Below are 22,500 nucleotides of genomic sequence, written 5' to 3'. Positions count from 1 at the left end.
TGGGGATGGAATAGAAGAGTAAATGGGAGATAAAGGAGTGAGTGTGAGAGAGAGAGAGACTGAGAGAGAGAGAGAGAGAGAGAGAGAGAGAGAGAGAGAGAGAGAGAGAGAGAGAGAGAGAGAGAGAGAGAGAGAGAGAGGTAGAAGAGGTCACAGGGAAGAAGGGAGTAACACTAGGTCATGTTGGAGATACAATTTGCTATAATTAGATTACATTCAGTAAAACACTGTGTTAATGTGTGTGTGTGTGTGTGTGTGTGTGTGTGTGTGTGTGTGTGTGTGTGTGTGTGTGTGTGTGTGTGTGAGTGTGTGTGTGTATGTGTGTACTCACCTATTTGTGCTTGCGGGGGTTGAGCTTTGGCTCTTTGGTCCCGCCTAGAGTGTGTGTGTGTGTGTGTGTATGTGTGTGTGTGTGTGTGTGTGTGTGTGTGTGTGTGTGTGTGTGTGTGTGTGTGTGTGTGTGTGTGTGTGTACTCGCCTAGTTGTCTACCTCAACCACTCAACAACCCGTAAACAACCTTATTAAACAATGACAACAAGAACAGCTCAGAATCAATCACATCAGCTGGAATTCACCTAAATGAGATCAAGATTATCAAATGGAAATAACATTAAATCCAAATTTATTTAACCATGTCGTGGCGCAGTCGATTAAGGCAGCGTCTGGGATCCTCCCGGACTTAGGTTCGAACCCTCATCACGGCCCTCATAGATTTGTTCAAATAACAAGGTCTTCATATGAGCCAGAACCAATGGCGGAACTTCATATTGTAGGCTTGCAATTATTCTCGTTTTCCTCAGGTTATCATCGTCTTGTTCCAGTGTTCTGTGATGGCTGGCACTATCTACCCTTGTCCACCAGCTGTCATGTTGAAATGTTAGCGAACCGCAGTTCAAGTTGTTCGGTCCGGCGCTTATCCAATTCTGAAATAATAATATATTTTTAATAGCCTGTGGAACCGGTTTTATTTGGGTAAATTCCTGGTGTTGTCCCGGCTGGTTCGTATCCTGGGAGGGGGGGGGGGGAGAACCGTTGATGAAGGGAACCGTTGCTGAAGCTAACCGTTGCTGAAGGGAACCGTTGCTGAAGGAAACCGTTGCTGAAGGAAACCGTTGCTGAAGGAAACCGTTGCTGAAGGAAACCGTTGCTGAAGGGAACCGTTGCTGAAGGAAACCGTTGCTGAAGGGAACCGTTACTGAAGGAAACCGTTGCTGAAGGGAACCGTTACTGAAGGAAACCGTTGCTGAAGGGAACCGTTGCTGAAGGAAACCGTTGCTGGAGGGAACCGTTGCTGGAGGGAACCGTTGCAGAAGGGAACCGTTACTGAAGGAAACCGTTGCTGAAGGGAACCGTTGATGAAGCTAACCGTTGCTGAAGGGAACCGTTGCTGAAGGGAACCGTTGCTGAAGGGAACCGTTGATGAAGGGAACCGTTGCTGAAGGGAACCGTTGCTGAAGGGAACCGTTGATGAAGGGAACCGTTGATGAAGCTAACCGTTGCTGAAGGAAACCGTTGATGAAGGGAACCGTTGCTGAAGGAAACCGTTGCTGAAGGGAACCGTTGCTGAAGCTAACCGTTGCTGGAGGAAACCGTTGATGAAGCTAACCGTTGATGAAGGGAACCGTTGATGAAGCTAACCGTTGCTGAAGGGAACCGTTGATGAAGGAAACCGTTGCTGGAGGAAACCGTTGATGAAGCTAACCGTTGATGAAGCTAACCGTTGATGAAGCTAATCGTTGATGAAGGGAACCGTTGCCAAAGGGAACCAGTGATTAAAGGAACCAGGTGGAGGGAGCATTAGGGAGGCTCAGGAAACCATTTGAGAGGGGCCCTGAATAGTGAAAGAACCGGGATAAGGTTCTCCTAGTATTTGGGAAGGAGGTAGGGGGAAGTATTAGGGCAAGAGTTTGGGTAGGAGGTACAGAAGAAGCATTTAGGCAAGGGTTTGGGTTCTCAGGAAGATAATGTTAGAACAAGAATTTAAACTAGACAATTTACGTAAAATAACCTTTTAGGGTAAAAGATTATGGGTATATATAGATATACACATATATAGTATGGGTCTGTATAACAGATAGTATGGACACATCAGGAGCCATATTAACAGTTAAGAAAGAAACAAAGACAACATTGCAGCTTGACCTAAATGCACCTATTTCTGTTGTCAAAATCTAAATTCTACAAATTTTTTGGTAGAATTTGTCTAAATTCTACAAAAACTCTGGACCTGATGGCAGGATAGGAGAAAAATCATATGGTGCAGGAACCCCCACTTATAACACAATATGATTCCCTTAGTTCTGACACCTGTGGATGTATCCATGGGATACAGTATATATACTCCTAACAAAATAGTTTTTAATGGAGATTAAATAAAGCAGTTTGCAGAATTAATTTTTACTACTGTAGGCTTCAGCTTCAGAGGATCGCTTTTAAGGGGTTTTCGATGCCCTTAGTCCATAGAATCAGAGCACGGCAAGGGCCTGCCCCTTTATCTAATCACTTGGGCTGGACGGTAGAGCGACGGTCTCGCTTCAAGCAGGTCGGCGTTCAATCCCCGACCGTCCAAGTGGTTGGGCACCATTCCTTCCTACCCGCCGTCCCATCCCAAATCCTTATCCTGACCCCTTCCAAGTGCTATATAGTCGTAATGGCTTGGCGCTTTCCCCCTGATTGTTCAATTCCATTAATTCAGGGCTCCAGATAGGTGCTTGTTTCCATTAGCTTGTGGACGGAACTACTCAGATGGGGGGAGGATTGACGGGGCAACAACCCTTAACCATTCACTCTCTCTCGTGTTCAACCCAGTAGTAACTGGAGACTTGACTGGAATAAAATAGGAAGTCTTATCATGAGCTATGAGAAGGGAGAGTGAGCAGCCTGTTAACAGGAGTCGGTGGTGGGTGACTGTGTTCCTAAATTCAGGTCTAGTTAGTATAATAAAGCATTCTGGTATTCGATGATGTCGAGCGACAGGCGAGTGAATGAATGTATTATTCGATTCAATTTATTGATCTATTAACTGATCGTTTAAATTGATCTATATAATGGATTGTTTAGCCAACTTGATTGATCGTTAAAAGTGGCTGTTCGATTCAATTATATATATATATATATATATATATATATATATATATATATATATATATATATATATATATATATATATATATATATGTCGTACCTAGTAGCCAGAACGCACTTTTTGGCCTACTATAAAAGGCCCGATTTGCCTAATAAGCCAAGTTTTCCTGAATTAATATATTTTCTCTAATTTTTTTCTTATGAAATGATAAAGCTACCCATTTCATTATGTATGAGGTAATTTTTTTTTTATTGGAGTTAAAATTAACGTAGATGTATGACCGAACCTAACCAACCCTACGTAACCTAACCTAACCTATCTTCATAGGTTAGGTTAGGTTAGGTAGCCGAAAAAGTTAGGTTAGGTTAGGTAGCCGAAAAAGTTAGGTTAGGTTAGGTAGACGAAAAACAATTCATGAAAACTTGGCTTATTAGGCAAATCGGGCCTTGTATAGTAGGCTGAGAAGTGCGTTCTGGCTACTAGGTACGACATATATATATATATATATATATATATATATATATATATATATATATATATATATATATATATATATATATATATATATATAATATACATGCGAAACTCGGCTACATTCTTCCATTCTTCCGGGTTGAGAGAGAGTGGAAGATGGCCACGTGTGGAGTTGAAGGAGGTAGTTAATTATGCAGATTAACCAGCAAATATTCCAGGTAATCTCGGCAGAATGTAATTATCGCTTGACTTATGGCCTAATAATCATCACACCAAATTGCATATAATTTACATGACTTGTTCTGGAGTTACTAGGTAACTAGGAGAATAGCAGTCACGTATTCTCTCTCTCTCTCTCTCTCTCTCTCTCTCTCTCTCTCTCTCTCTCTCTCTCTCTCTCTCTCTCTCTCTCTCTCTCTCTCTCTCTCTCTCTTTCTTTCTCTCTCTCTCTTTCGCACGCACACTCGTGTGCGTGCGTATGTGTGCGTGTGCTCGTGCATATATGTGTTTGTGTCGGGGGGAGGGGGGGGGGAAGTGATTGGGGAGTGTAAGGGGGTGGAAGTGATTGGGGATGGAAGTGATTGTAGTGATCCTGGATGATGAATGAGCCAGCCGCCATCACTCACACTGGCTCATAAAACACTCTCCTCTCAACTCATCTACTCTCTGATGATGCCTCTCATCTCTCTACTGCTCCTCCTCCAGTAATTCACTACCATTAACCTCTCCATCTTTCTTCTGCCTCAACTGCCCTCTACGGACCATCCTTCTCTCTCTCTCTCTCTCTCTCTCTCTCTCTCTCTCTCTCTCTCTCTCTCTCTCTCTCTCTCTCTCTCTCTCTCTCTCTCTCTCTCTCTCTCTCTCTCTCTCATTGTTTACAAGTATCGCAAAGTTTTACTGTTAATTCCAATTCATTAGACCTACAGTGATGGGGTTTCCTCCGTGCCTGGCTACCCCCCCCCCCCCCCGCCACCCCCTTCTGTAAACCCCAGCAACACTTGGCTGGGGTTTACAGGATGTAAACTGTATCCCTTGTATCCCCCCCCCACCTATTAGATCCTCTTGATCCTTCACCCCCCCCCCCCCCCCACCCCCTAGACTGATGTTTTGTTACCCACACCCAACCCTCCCTCCCTTACGGGCTCACCATAGACCGTGCTACTTGGAACTTTTTGTTCCAAGTAGCGAATCTTAAACAACAACAACAACAACACACTCCATCACGCCATAATCTCCACCCCTCCCCTCCCCCCTCCTCAACACAAACCCCCTCCCCCTCCACAACCCCCCTGAAGCCACCTGTAACCTCCCCTGGTGCTTGTGGCTTCAGGCAGCGCCACAGCGGCAGCAGGAGGCACTATGCACCTACTGGACTACTCTGGTTCACCAATTAATGACAGCAAATGGAGCCCGTTTGTCTCTCTGTGGTACTGTGTCTGCTGTATATAAAGCAATGGGTGCTCCGTATAGTGGGTGCTCCATATATGGGGTGCTCTCTCTCTCTCTCTCTCTCTCTCTCTCTCTCTCTCTCTCTCTCTCTCTCTCTCTCTCTCTCTCTCTCTCTCTCTCTCTCTCTCTCTCTCTCTTTATGGACTGTGTCGGCCTCTTGGTTAACCTTACTTTGAATTCACTGTTGATATTCCACACGGGAGTGCAAGCTCGTTGCTAATATGGAGCTCGGTAATGAACTAGGCCATTGAGTGATTAGCAACGTTAGTCAATGTGTCTTTAGACACCCATTGCCTGCCTGCCTGGCCTGCCTGCCTGCCTGCCTGCCTGCCTGCCTGCCTGGCTGGCTGGCTGGCCTGCCTGACTGTCTGGCTGGCTGGCTGGCCTGCCTGCCTGTCTGCTTGGCCTGCCTGCCTGCCTACCTGCCTGCCTGCTTGCCTGCTTGCCTGCCTGCCTGCTTGCCTGCCTGCCTGCCTGCCTGCCTGCCTGCCTGCCTGCCTGCTGGCCTGCCTGCCTACCTGCCTGCCTGCCTGCCTGCCTGCCTGCCTGCCTGCTTGCCTGCCTGCCTGCCTGTCTGCCTGCCTGCCTGCTTGGCCTGCCTGCCTGCCTGCCTTTATGCCGCTTATCTGTTTACATTTGCTATCAAGTAAATATTTATCATAGAATATGTAAATTGTGACATATTAAATATAGTATGGAGAAATGAATAAGAAACTTATCTTTATTTTTGTGGTATTCTCGGGGTGAAAGTGAAGCATGATATTAGGCTAGTTAGGATTGTTAGCTTAGGTTATCTTAGATTATGTAAGGATTGTTAGATTAGGCATTTTAGATTATGTTAGGATTGTTAGCTTAGGTCATCTCAGACTGTGTTAGGATTAGTTCATGTCAGGTTTGGTATTTCTAACAATCCAAAGTAAGTGAACCACCGGTGGAAATTTGAAGGGAAAAAAACACTTTTGTTATACATATATATATATACATATATATATATATATATATATATATATATATATATATTATATATATATATATATATATATATATATATATATATATATATATATATATATATATATACTTTACTGACAGGAATGGTTAAGACGTAACAAGCATGCACCACCATAGTGCAAGACTTTCCACTTGACAAGAACATGTCTTAAGAAGACTTGCCACTTCACAGGAACATCTCACGATCTCAGACAGTTGAAGGTGATGTCATTGGCTGCTCCCCCCCTCCCCCCTTATCCCCCCACCCCACCCCCCCTTTTCTGCTCAGCAACCATCCTCCGGACCACCTCCTCCCAGCAACCATCCTCCGGACCACCTCCTCCCAGCAACCATCCTCCGGACCACCTCCTCCCAGCAACCATCCTCCGGACCACCTCCTCCCAGCAACCATCCTCCGGACCACCTCCTCCCAGCAACCATCCTCCGGACCACCTCCTCCCAGCAACCATCCTCCGGACCACCTCCTCCCAGCAACCATCCTCCGGACCACCTCCTCCCAGCAACCATCCTCAGCTAGGATTAGCATGCATCCTCCATCCCCCTAGCAACCATCCTCAGCCCTCCCCCCCCCCTAGCAACCATCCCGCATTACTCAGTAGTCAACTATCACTTGCCAGTCATTAGTATTGAACCTGAAGTATACATATACTTATAAATACATAAATAATATATATTTATGAATGTATAAATTATCCATATACTGATGAATATATAAACTATACATTCAAATATTGGTCTTAAGTGCTTTGCGCATGCGCATTAAGGACAAAGTAACTGAGTAATCGAGAAACTGACCAGTCTGTCCTCCTAAGGTTTCCCCAACGTCAGGAAACTGTCGTACTAAAGAACCTCCCTTATCCTTACACTTACCAGAGAACCCAAAACAGAAAACGGGGCAGTATGTCAATTTCGCACGACCCGCGACCATTTTCTACGACAGTTCTTGGCCTCAGGTAGAGTATACGTCAAAAACGCGTACGTTGTAGTAGAAAGACGGGTTCGGACGGCTGGTTAACGAAAAGCAATGAAAAATAAAAATACTACAAGCATAAGGATGGGCTGATAAATGGTGTTAACAGGCAAACAAGCTATAACGACCCGCTGACCTAACAAGGGAAACGACCCAGCTAACGTAACAAGCGAACCAGGGCCAACATATCGAGGCGTCTCAAGACAAGCGTCTCCAAGCTATAAAATACCCTTATAACGTGAGTATAGAACACGAAGCTTAATAGCTCAACCTCTGTAAATTACAGCCAAGATGGCACATGCGGTCATGAAGATGGCACATGCGGTCATGAAGATGGCACATGCGGTCATGAACTGCTACTCCACAGAGCTCGAGCACAATGGGCCGAAGAGCTTACATTAGCATAACACGAAAATCAACCATATTGGAAGCCGTTTCCATAAATGATATGCAGCGCGGTTTGAAAAGTGGGAGTTAAATGCGTTAAATATCACAGAGGAGTTGAAGGAAAGTCGAACTTCCATGAGCCGGTATAACTATGTCGAAGAAATGCTCAAGAACTGAAGAAAGTGTTAGACAGTGTAAGTGCTGTAAGATAAGTCATTCTCTCTCTCATGCAGTATATATATATATATATATATATATATATATATATATATATATATATATATATATATATATATATATATATATATATATATATATATATATATATATATACGCTGATGCGTATACCTATAGCGGATATCTCACCCGTATTGATGATATGGGAGAGATATGTGAGTGCCTTAGACCAGTCATACCATTATCTCTCTCTCTCTCTCTCTCTCTCTCTCTCTCTCTCTCTCTCTCTCTCTCTCTCTCTCTCTCTCTCTCTCTCTCTCTCTCTCGTCCTGGGGATATATGACTGGTAAGCTGTCTCCTCTTGAATTATAAGCGACTCCGACCATGTTGGACACATACCCTACCCGAATCAAGGTGCAAAGTTGGGGTGAAGCTACCCACAAACGCCTCATGCCTCCAAAACCTCGGGACAGACAAACATTACCTCCTACAGTAATGTATATAAACAAACCAAGACCCATGTTTTTACCTCCGCGAAGCACACCTCCAGTTAATTAATAGAATTTCCTCACCTAGCAAATATAATCGCCACCTGGAGCAACACCTGGGGCCAGATTCACGAAAGCAGTTACGCAAGCACTTACGAACGTGTACATCTTTCCTCAATCTTTGACGGCTTTGGTTACATTTATTAAACAGTTTACAAGCATGAAAACTTCCCATTCAACTGTTGTTATTGTTATAAACAGCCTTATGGTGCTCCGGAGCTCATTAACTGTTTAATAATTGTAAACAAAGCCGCCAAAGATTGAGAAAAGATGGACAGGTTCATAAGTACTTGCGTAAGTGCTTTTGTGAATCTGGCCCCTGGCTCTTTAATGTAATCATTGCATGCAACGCTAGTATAAATTGGCCTCTTCTGTATCTAATTATTGCAAGTCCTGTTCTCTGGTCCCCCCCGAGGACCAGAGAACACTGTGTTCTCTGACTGTACAGAACACTGTAAACCCCAACACCTTTGACAATGTGTTCATGTTTCATGTTAAGATTATGTGACATTAGAATTAAACACAGATCTCACATTATAGTCTGGTGTTACGGGGTACTCTTGGGGGGACCAGGCTCCGGGTCGCTGGCAGGGGTATACTCAACTTATTGGACTTCTTCTTATAATGGACTTCCAGAAGAGAATGGACTTACAATGGACTTCTAGAAGACAGTGGACTTACAATGGACTTCTAGAAGACAGTGGACTTACAATGGACTTCTAGAAGACAGTGGACTTACAATAGACTTCCAGAAGACAATGGACTTACAATGGACTTTTAGAAGACAGTGGACTTACAATGGACTTCTAGAAGACAGTGGACTTACAATGAACTTCCAGAAGACACTAGACTTACAATAGACTTCCAGAAGACAATGGACTTACAATGGACTTTTAGAAGACAATGGACTTACAATGGACTTCTAGGAGACAATGGACTTACAATGAACTTCCAGAAGACAATGGACTTACAATGGACTTCTAGAAGACAATGGACTTACAATGGACTTCTAGAAGACAATGGACTTACAATGGACTTCTAGGAGACAATGGACTTAAAATGGTCTTCTAGAAGACAGTGGACTTACAATTGACTTCTAGAAGACAGTGGACTTAAAATTGACTTCCAGAAGACAATGGACTTACAATGGGGGCGGAAGGAGGGGTGGAAGTCTCTCTCTAAAGGAGACAATGGACTTACAATGGACTTCTAGAAGACAATGGACTTCTAGAACACAATGGACTTACAATGGACTTCCAGAAGACAATGGACTTACAATGAACTTCTAGAAGACGATGGACTTACAATAGACTTCCAGAAGACAATGAACTTACAATGGACTTCCAGAAGACAATGGATTTACAATGGACTTCTAGAAGACAATGGACTTCTAGAAGACAATGGACTTACAATGGACTTCTAGAAGACAATGGACTTACAATGGACTTCTAGAAGACAATGGACTTACAATAGACTTCTAGAAGACAATAGACTTACAATGGACTTCCAGAAGACAAGGGACTTACAATGGACTTCTAGAAGACAATGGACTTACAATGAACTTCTAGAAGACAATGGACTTACAATGGACTTCTAGGAGACAATGGACTTACAATAGACTTCTAGAAGACAATGGACTTCTAGAAGACAATGGTCTTTCAGCACACAATGGGCTTACAATGGTCTTTCAGAACACAATGGACTTACAATGGTCTTTCAGAACACAATGGACTTACAATGGTCTTTCAGAACACAATGGACTTACAATGGTCTTTCAGAACACAATGGACTTACAATGGTCTTTCAGAACACAATGGACTTACAATGGACTTACAAAGGACTTACAATGAACTTACAATGGACTTACAAAGGACTTACAATGGACTTACAATGGACTTCCAGAAGATAATGAACTTCTTACCTCCACTCTAAGAATCAACGAACGTCTTAAAATATCCATGGCCTTAATATAGAATACAAATAACCTTCTAAGAATACCAATGCTCTTTCAAGAATAACTGTGCTCTGTTGTGAATATTCTTGGCCTACTAAGAATATCCATAATAGTCTTAATTAAATAAAAATATCCACGATTTTGTAGAGAGTAAATATGGCCACCTAAGTTCTTCAGAAAATCTGTATGCAAATATAGTATCCCTTGTTAATAGTCCCTGTGGCGCAGTGGTAAAGCACTCGCTCGGCGCTTTCTCCACCCCAGAGAGTTCCTCACCCCCAGAGCCTTCCCCACCCCCAGAGTCTTCCTCACCCCCAGAGTGTTCCTCACCCCCAGAGCCTTCCCCACCCCCAGAGTCTTCCTCACCCCCAGAGCCTTCCCCACCCTCAGAGTCTTCCTCACCCCCAGAGCCTTCCCCACCCCCAGAGTCTTCCTCACCCCCAGAGTGTTCCTCACCCCCAGAGCCTTCCCCACCCCCAGAGTCTTCCCCACCCCCAGAGTCTTCCTCACCCCCAGAGTGTTCCCCACCCCAGAGTCTTCCCCACCCCCAGAGTCTTCCTCGCCCCCAGAGTGTTCCCCACCCCCAGAGCCTTCCCCACCCCCAGAGTCTTCCCCACCCCCAGAGTCTTCCCCACCCCCAGAGTCTTCCTCACCCCCAGAGTGTTCCCCACCCCCAGAGCCTTCCCCACCCCCAGAGTCTTCCTCGCCCCCAGAGTGTTCCCCACCCCCAGAGCCTTCCCCACCCCCAGAGTCTTCCCCACCCCCAGAGTCTTCCCCACCCCCAGAGTCTTCCTCACCCCCAGAGTGTTCCCCACCCCCAGAGCCTTCCCCACCCCCAGAGTCTTCCTCACCCCCAGAGTGTTCCCCACCCCAGAGTCTTCCCCACCCCCAGAGTCTTCCCCACCCCCAGAGTCTTCCCCACCCCCAGAGTCTTCCCCACCCCCAGAGTCTTCCCCACCCCCAGAGTCTTCCCCACCCCCAGAGCCTTCCCCACCCCAGAGCCCTCCCCACCCCCAGAGCCCTCCCCACCCCAGAGCCTTCCCCACCCCAGACCCATCCCACAACCCCCCACCATCCGGAAGTGGCCATGACCCGCCGGAAAATCCTGCAGTGAGCCACGAAGCCAGTAATCTGATCGGCAGGAGAACTTTATGAGCGACAAGCCCCTCTGAGGCCTCATTGTGGCCCACAGGTGCACGAGCCTTCATTATTCCCAATATCAGCGTGAGTGAGGGGGAGATATGAGGGAGTGTATATACCCGGCTTTACCTGAACGCTTGGCCCAAATACAAGCTAATATTAATAGTTTTACCTTAGCTTATTTAGCTTGAAAGATGTGAGGGATTAGTGGAGTCTGCGAGGGTGGACGGTTCTTGACAAGCACCTCTGTAGTTCCTTAGAGAACTAATTAGTTCTCTCGGTTCTGTCTCTCTGGGAGAGTTCTCCCGGTTCTGTACCTGGGAGAGTTCTCCCGGTTCTGTCCCTGGGAGAGTTCTCCCGGTTCTGTCTCTCTGGGAGAGTTCTCCCGGTTCTGTCCCTGGGAGAGTTCTCCCGGTTCTGTTCCTGGGAGAGTTCTGTCGGTTCTGTCCCTGGGAGAGTTCTCCCGGTTCTGTCCCTGGGAGAGTTCTCCCGGTTCTGTCCCTGGGAGAGTTCTGTCGGTTCTGTCCCTGGGAGAGTTCTCCCGGTTCTGTCCCTGGGAGAGTTCTCCCGGTTCTGTCTCTGGGAGAGTTCTCCCGGTTCTGTCCCTGGGGGAGTTCTCCCGGTTCTGTCTCTGGGAGAGTTCTCCCGGTTCTGTCCCTGGGGGAGTTCTCCCGGTTCTGTCTCTGGGAGAGTTCTCCCGGTTCTGTCCCTGGGAGAGTTCTCCCGGTTCTGTCCCTGGGAGAGTTCTCCCGGTTCTGTCCCTGGGAGAGTTCTCCCGGTTCAGTCTCTGAGAGAGTTCTCCCGGTTCTGTCCCTGGGAGAGTTCTCCCGGTTCTGTCTCTGGGAGAGTTCTCCCGGTTCTGTCCCTGGGGGAGTTCTCCCGGTTCTGTCCCTGGGGGAGTTCTCCCGGTTCTGTCTCTGGGAGAGTTCTCCCGGTTCTGTCCCTGGGAGAGTTCTCCCGGTTCTGTCCCTGGGAGAGTTCTCCCGGTTCTGTCCCTGGGAGAGTTCTCCCGGTTCTGTCCCTGGGAGAGTTCTCCCGGTTCTGTCCCTGGGAGAGTTCTCCTAGTTTAGTCAATGTTCAGTTTGAAGTAAGATGAACAAAACTCTCTTACTTATGATTCAATTCGTTACCATTCTGCTGAAGAGTTTCCTCCTCTTAACTCCTGATTTCCGATAGCAAGCCGCCGACAGCCTCTCCGGGTCCTGAACGATACAAAGCCGGTTCTGAACGATACAAAGCCGGCTCTGTATACATTTAAAAGATATAACGCCTCAATATTCCACTTTAGAGATAACGCCCAAGTGATCCCATCTTTCTGAAAGGTTCGTTTCGACTCCAAATATTACCACCGAGAGGTTAATTGGGACTATTTCAATAGTCCCAATTCAATATTTCAACGGCAATATTTCATTGGATGTGAGGATGTGCATATACAGCACATATACCTAACATATACCTATACATATATAACACAGATTGGTAACATATTGCACATATAACATATACCTAACCTAACCTAACCTAACCTAACCTTGATTGGTTTGGTGATACGTTCAATAGTGACGTGTTAACCGGTGATTGGTTGGTGGTTAATTCCTCTGTGACGTGTAACTCGGTGATTGGTTGGTGGTTAATTCTTCTGTGACGTGTAACTCGGTGATTGGTTGGTGATTAATTCTTCTGTGACGTGTAACTCGGTGATTGGTTGGTGATTAATTCTTCTGTGACGTGTAACTCGGTGATTGGTTGGTGATTAATTCTTCTGTGACGTGTAACTCGGTGATTGGTTGGTTATTAATTCTTCTGTGACGTGTAACTCGGCGATTGGTTGGTGGTTAATTCTTCTGTGACGTGTAACTCGGTGATTGGTTGACATAGGCTGCGGATATATGATACGTTATAAATCTATGGTTACCTTTACGTCACAATGTGACGTTCCTAGAATATTTAATCTGTACCAAAGAGCCTCAGAGATTCTCCCCCATACATCTGGATTTGTTTTTCTTGATTTGATCACAACTGACTTGTGTAACGTACCTGTGAATCCCATGTTGCTTAAGTGTGTGTGTGTGTAACTGTGTTGGCTTCCACTGCTATGAAAAACTAGTAACTCAAACTTGCTCTCTTACATTTAACTGGCTCGTAACTCCTCTCCCTTCGCGATGGTTCAACCCTGTAGTTAACGTCAGGTAAATAATCGAACAGCAGGCTATTGGTGGTAGTGAGAAAATAGTGAGGCTGTACATTGGGATCGAACTCGCATTCCTGGACTCTCCAGGGAGTGTAATGTGTTTTATCTTGTAGACGAGAGGACTACGGCAGCTTGAGGTAGAGTATAAGCACGATGTTGGCGGAGAGAAATAACCATCGTTTGAAGATAATGTATAGAGTGTTTAAGGGGTCCAGGCGTAGACATACGCAGTCAGGCAAAGCGCTTAGATGGTAAGAACTTGTTTAGCTGGGTTTCTGGCCTCTGCGTTCGAAACTGTAATCCAAAGTGTAATTCCTCTACACACACACACACACACACACACACACACACACACACACACACACACGCACGGGCCTGGTAGCCTGGTGGACAGCGCGCAGGGCTCGTAATTCTGTGGCGCGGGTTCGATTCCCGCACGAGGCAGAATCAAATGGGCAAAGTTTCTTTCACCCTGAATGCCCCTGTTACCTAACAGTAAATAGGTACCTAGGAGTTAGTCAGCTGTCACGGGCTGCTTCCTGGGGTGTGTGTGTGTGTGTGGTGTGGGGGAAAAAAAGTAGTTAGTAAACAGTTGATTGACAGTTGAGAGACGGGCCGAAAGAGCAAAGCTCAACCCCCCGCAAACACAACTAGGTGAATACACACACACACACACACACACACACACACACACACACACACACACACACACACACACACACACACACACACACACACACACACACACACACACAGCTGAAACCTTAACGAGCCAACAGCGAAACAGTACACACACCCTCCTTAAACGTCATTCAAATCATCTGACTTAAACCCTCGTTTACCGCCATGACTAGGTTTTAGTCCCAATTGGCAATTGACCAGTTCACGAACAAGCTGAAAATCACAACTGTGAGTAATTCACTAGTGGCTAACAGCCTCACCTGTACCAGACTTACCAACCTCGCCACGGATCACACCAGGACACAAAAAACAGGTGTCTCTCTGACGCGAATATTAACGAGGCAATTGAAGCTGCATGGATGATAATGGCGGGCATTTAAGCCACATCTTAAGCAGTGACGGAGGTGATATCGGTGTAATCATCTTGATCATATACTTTAATCGGCATAGGGACGATAAGAGGCGCCGCGCGACGGTAGTGTTGTAGTTTGATTAGGCTAGTGTTTAATTGTTCTAGCAGCGGTCAGGTCGTTCCTTGCAACGACTTGGTGAACCACCTACGACCTGCTGTCATTATCAACATATCTATACACGATCAAATCCCTTTATCATCATACCTATACAGGATCAAATCCCACAAACCGTGATATATATATATATTGACCAGACCACACACTAGAAATTGAAGGGACGACGACGTTTCGACTTGAGAATGGTCCAGGACGGACCGAAACGTCGTCGTCCCTTCAATTTCTAGTGTGTGGTCTGGTCAACATACTTCAGCCACGTTATTGTGACTCATCGCCTGCATATATATATATCTGTGATATACCCAATTGGATTGGGTGGAGAACTGGGTGCTTCCAAATTCCTATAGTGGGTTTGGGTGGACCACGGGTTGTGTGGCTTAGCATATCGTGGCTCATGGGTTAAGGCGTGTGTCTGAGCTGTCACCCACGACGCTGGTTCGATCTAACAGTCCCTGGGTCCTAAAGATTGTCGTCGCCATTCGTGTCGTGTTGCGTGTCAGAGAATGTCACGTGGGTGAGTGAGTCTTCCCATTAGGACCTGGATGGGGTCACCATTTTATAATATATAAAACCCATTTTCTGTTTTTATTTTCATTTATTCATTCATTTAGTCATTTTCTGTCGGTTTTGGAACTCGGTGTTTTCTCGTCTAATTCTCACAATCACTGTTTTCTCTACTAACTGATCACACAATCACTGTTTTCTCTTCTAACTGATCACACAATCACTATTTTCTCTTCTAACTGATCACACAATCACTGTTTTTTCTTCTAACTGATCAGACAATCACTGTTTTCTCTTCTAACTGATCAGACAATCACTGTTTTCTCTTCTAACTGATCACACTATCACTGTTTTCTCTTCTAACTGATCACACAATCACTGTTTTCTCTTCTAACTATTCACACAATCACTATTTTCTCCTCATTCCTCACCCAATCACCAATGTATTCTCATTTTAACGCGCTCAATTTTCTCCATAGTTTTTTCATACTGTTTTTTTCGTACTCTAGGAACCCGAGTTCAATCCCCGGGCCGAACAAAAATGCTTTGACACCTATCCTTTTCACCTGATGCGTCTGTTCACCAAACATTTCAATCAATGCCCCTGGAGTTAAGCAGCTGATGTGGGGGGTTGCATTCTGGGGGGAAGTTGGTCTAGACCTTAGAGGAGAACGTAGATAGGAATCGTCCAGTTGTTCCTGAAGAGTGAACGATAGAAGCAAGCTGTTGAACGATAGGTTTAGAGATGGGGTTCTGTTGCGTGTTATTTTGTTATCTGTCAAATAAATATACTGTTAAATATAGTCCAGATTTTTGTTTTTATAGCTATTATTTTTTTTCTGAGAAAATATACTTGAGAATGAGAATTCGTTTGGAAAGAAAACGGTTATATTCCGTTTTGAGGCTGTCGTTGGCCGCTTGTCGTTGGTAGCCTGTCGTTGGTAGCCTGTCGTTGGTAGCCTGTCGTTGGCCGCTTGTCGTTGGTAGCCTGTCGTTGGTAGCCTGTCGTTGGTCGCCTGTCGTTGGTAGCCTGTCGTTGGTAGCCTGTCGTTGGTAGCCTGTCGTTGGTAGCCTGTCGTTGGTAGCCTGTCGTTGGTAGCCTGTCGTTGGTAGCCTGTCGTTGGTAGCCTGTCGTTGGTCGCCTGTCGTTGGTAGCCTGTCGTTGGTAGCCTGTCGTTGGTAGCCTGTCGTTGGTAGCCTGTCGTTAGTCGCCTGTCGTTGGTAGCCTGTCGTTGGTAGCCTGTCGTTAGTAGCCTGTCGTTGGTAGCCTGTCGTTGGTAGCCTGTCGTTGGTAGCCTGTCGTTAGTCGCCTGTCGTTGGTAGCCTGTCGTTGGTAGCCTGTCGTTGGTAGCCTGTCGTTGGTAGCCTGTCGTTGGTAGCCTGTCGTTGGTCGCCTGTCGTTGGTAGCCTGTCGTTGGTAGCCTGTCGTTGGTAGCCTGTCGTTGGTAGCCTGTCGTTGGTAGCCTGTCGTTGGTAGCCTGTCGTTAGTCGCCTGTCGTTGGTAGCCTGTCGTTAGTAGCCTGTCGTTGGTAGCCTGTCGTTAGTCGCCTGTCGTTAGTCGCCTGTCGTTGGTAGCCTGTCGTTGTTTTTCGTTGGTTAAAGTTGTTCATTGGTTAAAGTTGTTCATTGGTTATAGTTGTTCGTTGGTTAAAGTTATTTATTGGTTAAAGTTGTTCATTGGTTAAAGTTGTTCATTGGTTAAAGTTGTTCATTGGTTATAGTTCTTCATTGGTTAAAGTTATTCATTGGTTAAAGTTTTTAATTAAAGTTAATGCTGGGTACATTGTTATAAGAGAGATAGGTTGACGTTATCCGTGTGTGTGTGTGTGTGTGTGTGTGTACTCACCTATATGTACTCACCTATATGTGCTTGCAGGATCGAGCATTGACTCTTGGATCCCGCCTTTCGAGCATCGGTTGTTTACAGCAATGACTCCTGTCCCATTTCCCTATCATACCTGGTTTTAAAATTATGAATAGTATTTGCTTCCACAACCTGTTCCTGAAGTGCATTCCATTTCCCCACTACTCTCACGCTAAAAGAAAACTTCCTTACATCTCTGTGACTCATCTGAGTTGCAAGCTTCCATCCATGTCCTCTCGTTCTGTTACTATTCCGTGTGAACATTTCGTCTATGTCCACTCTGTCAATTCCTCTGAGTATCTTATACGTTCCTATCATGTCCCCCCTCTCCCTTCTTCTTTCTAGTGTCGTAAGGCACAGTTCCCTCAGGCGCTCTTCATACCCCATCCCTCGTAGCTCTGGGACGAGTCTCGTTGCAAACCTCTGAACCTTTTCCAGTTTCATTATATGCTTCTTCAGATGGGGACTCCATGATGAGGCGGCATACTCTAAGACTGGCCTTACGTAGGCAGTGTAAAGCGCCCTAAATGCCTCCTTACTTAGGTTTCTGAATGATGTTCTAACTTTTGCCAGTGTAGAGTACGCTGCTGTCGTTATCCTATTAATATGTGCCTCAGGAGATAGATTAGGTGTTACGTCCACCCCCAGGTCTCTTTCACGCGTCGTTACAGGTAGGCTGTTCCCCTTCATTGTGTACTGTCCCTTTGGTCTCCTATCTCCTAGTCCCATTTCCATAACTTTACATTTGCTCGTGTTGAATTCTAGTAGCCATTTCTCTGACCATCTCTGCAATCTGTTCAGGTCCTCTTGGAGGATCCTGCAATCCTCATCTGTCACAACTCTTCTCATCAACTTTGCATCATCCGCAAACATCGACATGTAGGACTCTACGCCTGTAAACATGTCGTTAACATACACAAGAAATAGAATTGGTCCCAGCACCGATCCTTGTGGTACTCCACTTGTTACTGTTCGCCAGTCCGACTTCTCGCCCCTTACCGTAACTCTTTGGCTCCTTCCTGTTAGGTAGTTCCTTATCCATTCTAGGACCTTTCCCCCCACCCCCGCCTGCCTCTCGAGCTTGAACAGCAGTCTCATGTGCGGTACTGTATCAAAGGCTTTTTGGCAGTCCAGAAATATGCAGTCTGCCCAACCATCTCTGTCCTGTCTTATCCTCGTTATTTTATCATAGAATTCCAGAAGGTTTGTTAGGCACGATTTCCCTGTCCAGAACCCATGTTGATGTTTGTTCACAAACCTAATGTTCTCCAGGTGTGCAACCAGTCGTAGCCTAATTATTCTTTCCAGTATTTTACAGGGGATGCTTGTCAGTGATACAGGTCTGTAGTTAAGTGCCTCCTCCCTATCTCCTTTCTTGAAGATCGGCACGACATTTGCCTTCTTCCAGCAACTGGGCAATTCTCCTGACATAAGTGACTCATTAAAGATCATTGCCAGAGGCACGCTGAGGGCCTGTGCTGCTTCTTTTAGTATCCACGGTGATACTTTGTCTGGTCCAACTGCTTTAGTTGCATCTAGAGTTGTCAACTGTTTCATTACCTCCTCTGCTGTCACCTCTATATCTGATAGTCTTTCATCTAGGGTAACCCCTTCCAACAATGGGAGCTGCTCAGGCTCGGTAGTGAACACTCCATGGAAACTGGCATTCAGTGCCTCGCAGATTTCCTTGTCACTTTCAGTATATGCCCCCTCTGTCTTCCTTAGTCTTGTCACTTGGTCGTTCACCGACATTTTTCTTCTTATATGACTGTGTAGTAACTTAGGTTGTTTTTTCGCTTTGATTGCAATATCGTTCTCATAGTCCCTTTCCGATGTTCGTCTTATGTTAATGTAATCGTTCCTAGCTCTGTTGTATCTGCTTCTGTTGTCCTCTGTTCTTTGTCTTCTGTACTTCCTCCACTCCCGCCTGCTGGCCATTTTTGCTTCCTGACACTGTCTATTAAACCATGGGTTATTATATTCCTTCTTATTTTTTCCCTTTACCGTTGGTATAAATCTCTCTTCGGCCTCCTGGCATTTCTGTATGACTAGGTCCATCATATCTTGGACTGTTTTTCCTCTAATTTCTTCCTCCCACTGCACTTCACCCAGATAGTCCCTTATCCTCATATAGTCCCCTTTCCTGTAGTCAGCTCTCCTTTCCCAGATCTCTTGTCCCATGGTCATAATTTTGAATTCCATCATGTAGTCAAAGACTAGGACACAATGGTCACTGGCCCCTAGAGGTATTTCATGCTCTAAATTCTCGATATCTTCTACGTTCTGGGTGAAAATCAGGTCTAATAGGCTCGGTGCATCTCCTCCTCTTTCCCTTGTGTCTTCCTTCACATGTTGTGTCAGGAAATTCCTGTCTATAACATCTACTAATTTTGCTCCCCACGTTTCATCCCCTCCATGGGGATTCCTTGATTCCCAATTTATCTCTCCATGATTTAGGTCCCCCATGATCAGCAGCTTCGCTCTCATTCTGTGGGCTAGTGTTGCTGCCTTCTGCAGTTCATCAATACATGCTTTGTTGTTGTCATCATACTCCTGCCTGGGTCTTCTACTGTTTGGTGGGGGATTGTAGATTACCATGATCACAATCTTCCTCCCATCTACTGTCAGAGTTCCATGTATGAAGCTTGTGCACTCATTGGTAACTCGATTTCCCAGGTCTTCAAACTTCCATTTCCGCTTTATTAGGAGTGCTACTCCCCCTCCCTGTCTCTGTGTCCTCTCTTTTCGTATCACCTGGTACCCTTCAGGAAAGATAGCATCTGAGATCATGTCATTAATTTTAGTTTCCACAATTGCAACTATGTCAGGATCTGCTTCACTCACTCTTTCTTTTATCTCTTCTGCTTTATTAGATACCCCATCAGCATTGGTGTACCAAACCTTGAGATTCTTCATGGAAACTCTTGTACCAGAGTTCTCCCTTTCTCTGGGGGTCTGGGGGGATCTGGGGGATGTCTGGGGGGTGACTGGGGGCAGAGGGGATCTGGGGGATCTGGGGGGTGTCTGGGGGATGACTGGGGGCGGGGAGGGTCCGGGGGATGTCCGGGGGGATCCAGGGGGTGTCTGGGGGGGTCCGGGGGGTGTATGGGGGGTGAAAGAGTTCAGGAGGGGAGCTTGGGGGGCTACTGGGGGCTGGGCTTCTAGGAAGGTAGGTAGGAGGGTCTGGGGTAGGGCCTGGGTAGGTAGGTCTGGAGTAGGAAGGGCATACTGGGTCTGAAGATTAGGGAGGGCATAGAGGGGTTGGGAGATGGCGTAAGGTTGGGAGACAGATAGAGGTTGAGAGGTTGGGAGGGGGATGGATAGAGGGGGTGGGGGGGACCTCCCACCTCCCTCGCAAGGGTGGGGGGTCACATGGAAGGAGAGGGGATGAGGAGGGGTGAGGGCAGGGTAGGCTTTGGGTGTTGAGGGGATGAGGTCTGGGTGGGTTCTTGGGGTTGAGGGGATGAGGTCTGGATGGGATTTGGGGGTTGAGGAGATGAGAGCTGGGTGGGTTTTGGGGGTTGAGGGGACGAGGGCTGGACGGGTTTTGGGGGTTGAGGTGATGAGGGGGTCCTTGGAATGTGGGATGAATTTGACTCCAGTGGGGTCAGAGGGGTCAAGGGATGTGCTGGGGAGATAAGCAGGGGCGGCTGATTTGGGAAAGGGGTGACCTGAGAAGCACGTGTGAGCTGGTTAGCATGGGGTGGATTAGCACTGGGGTGTGTAGCTGCGCTCAAATGGGAAGAGTCGTATTGTTGTTTGCTTGCTCTGTGGGCAATCTGTTCCTCCTTCGTCATGAATTTGTCAATAAATACGTTGTAGTAATTTTCGCTACCTCTGAGTAGGTGTTTGTGATGCAGTATGTAATCCACTGCCTCTTCGTTAGTGAACTGTACCAGGACAGGTCGTTTCCTGTTACAGTTGTATGGTCCAATGCGTCGGTGGACTTGCACCTCATTCCCTGCCATCTGGGCTCTCATGTCTCTCAAGATCCCCTGTAGTTCCAAATCCTCAATCTCCATCCTTTCCTGCCTCGATGGTGCCCTGGCTTCAAGTAATCCATGGATTATGATTGTCCTCTTTCTCAGTTCAGGGTCATGTTGGTGGCCCTCTCCCTGGCTGACCCCCACCCCTCCTACACCCGCTACTCCACCTACTACTACTACTTCCCCTTCCCCTGCCAAGCTTCCCTTATTCCTGCCAAATTCATTAGTAAGCCTAGATATTTCTCCTTGCCATTCTACCCTGCTCTTCCTGATTTCCTCTTGAATATAATCCATAAACTCTTGTTTGAGTCTTTGAACCTCGCCCTGTATCTTATTAAAGACTTCACTTTTAATCCCCTGGATTAGATCACCTATCCAAACATCCCTCTTCTCTACAAATTTCCCAATCATCTTCTCCACAAACCTATCTTCTTCCTCAATCATAATACTGCTGGACCTAGACGCCCTTCCTGACCTAGTCATTGCTATAATGCAACCTTACCCACAGGGGTTCCAAGTATCTTACCGTCCTGCTAACACAATAGGTGAGTGAATCTCCAAGCGTCGTCCCCGTGGTGGTAGGAGGGTTGCTGCCGGGGTGAGGTCACGCGGTCAGAGGTCGGTGAGGTCTGCTCCACACTACACACTGCCACAATACTACAACTATTTTGAATTACGCTATTTAAACTGTTTTTCTTCACTACTTTATGGCTCTGGCCAAAACTCAAGGTTTTTTCATTCACTTGTACACACTTTTTCACTTCGAAGCTGCCTGATTACCCCTCCCACTCCACTAGTGAGACAGGAGCTCCCAACCCACGTCCACCCAACACGATGGTCACAAGACAATGTGTGTGTGTGTGTGTGTGTGTGTGTGTGTGTGTGTGTGTGTGTGTGTGTGTGTGTCCTCCTGAAAGCACTTGAGTGTCTTGGCTCGCTCGTCTGGGTCGTCGTTAGCTTGGGGGGTGTCGCCAAACTGTTTGCACCTAATTGGCGCCGGTCGTCGAGCAGTTAATTAAGATGGTTCATATACGCAGTCAACAAGCATGGTGCCTGGTTGACCCCTTATTGGGTGCTGTGGCCAGCGGCGAGCAAGCAAACTTGGGTCTTATAGATTTCATTAATCAAGTTTCTCATTTCTTAAGTGAAGTAGACTAAGAAAAGTTGGCATTTCAAGTGATCTGGTCACGATTTTTTGTTTAAATTGTCATGTCCGTCTGCAATAATGGATCAAATCTGGGATCCCATAAATTAACAATATATATATATATATATATATATATATATATATATATATATATATATATATATATATATATATATATATATATATATATATATGTTAGTGTTAGCCTGGTTGTAAGGACCAGTTGTGTTGTGGTATTAAGGTGCAGCCGGTAATTTGTAGATGGAATGTTGGAGGTACAATAGATGAGTCTTATGCTAAGGTGTTGTCGATATGTAATGTTAAAGTGACCAGTCTCTCTCTCTCTGTCTCTGTCTCTCTCTCTCTCTCTCTCTCTCTCTCTCTCTCTCTCTCTCTCTCTG

General features: G+C 46.0%; 2 protein-coding genes across 4 annotated transcripts in view; both read left to right on the top strand.

Annotated features, from left to right (window-relative positions):
* LOC123773990 (monocarboxylate transporter 12) overlaps positions 1 to 22,500 on the top strand; it is a 219,636-nt gene that overhangs the window by 69,813 nt on the left and 127,323 nt on the right. The window lies entirely within an intron of this gene.
* LOC138359537 (uncharacterized) overlaps positions 2,964 to 22,500 on the top strand; it is a 31,363-nt gene continuing 11,826 nt past the window's right edge. The window contains exons 1-2 of the mRNA XM_069318878.1: positions 2,964 to 2,977; positions 10,285 to 10,931. Coding sequence (XP_069174979.1) covers positions 2,964 to 2,977; positions 10,285 to 10,931 — 661 coding nt within the window. The remainder of the gene's footprint in view (positions 2,978 to 10,284; positions 10,932 to 22,500) is intronic.

Source organism: Procambarus clarkii, chromosome 91 (genome assembly GCF_040958095.1).
Source record: "Procambarus clarkii isolate CNS0578487 chromosome 91, FALCON_Pclarkii_2.0, whole genome shotgun sequence".
NCBI lineage: Eukaryota > Metazoa > Arthropoda > Malacostraca > Decapoda > Cambaridae > Procambarus > Procambarus clarkii.
Note: the sequence above shows the minus strand (reverse complement) of the source record. Positions and strands in the feature narration are given on the sequence as shown.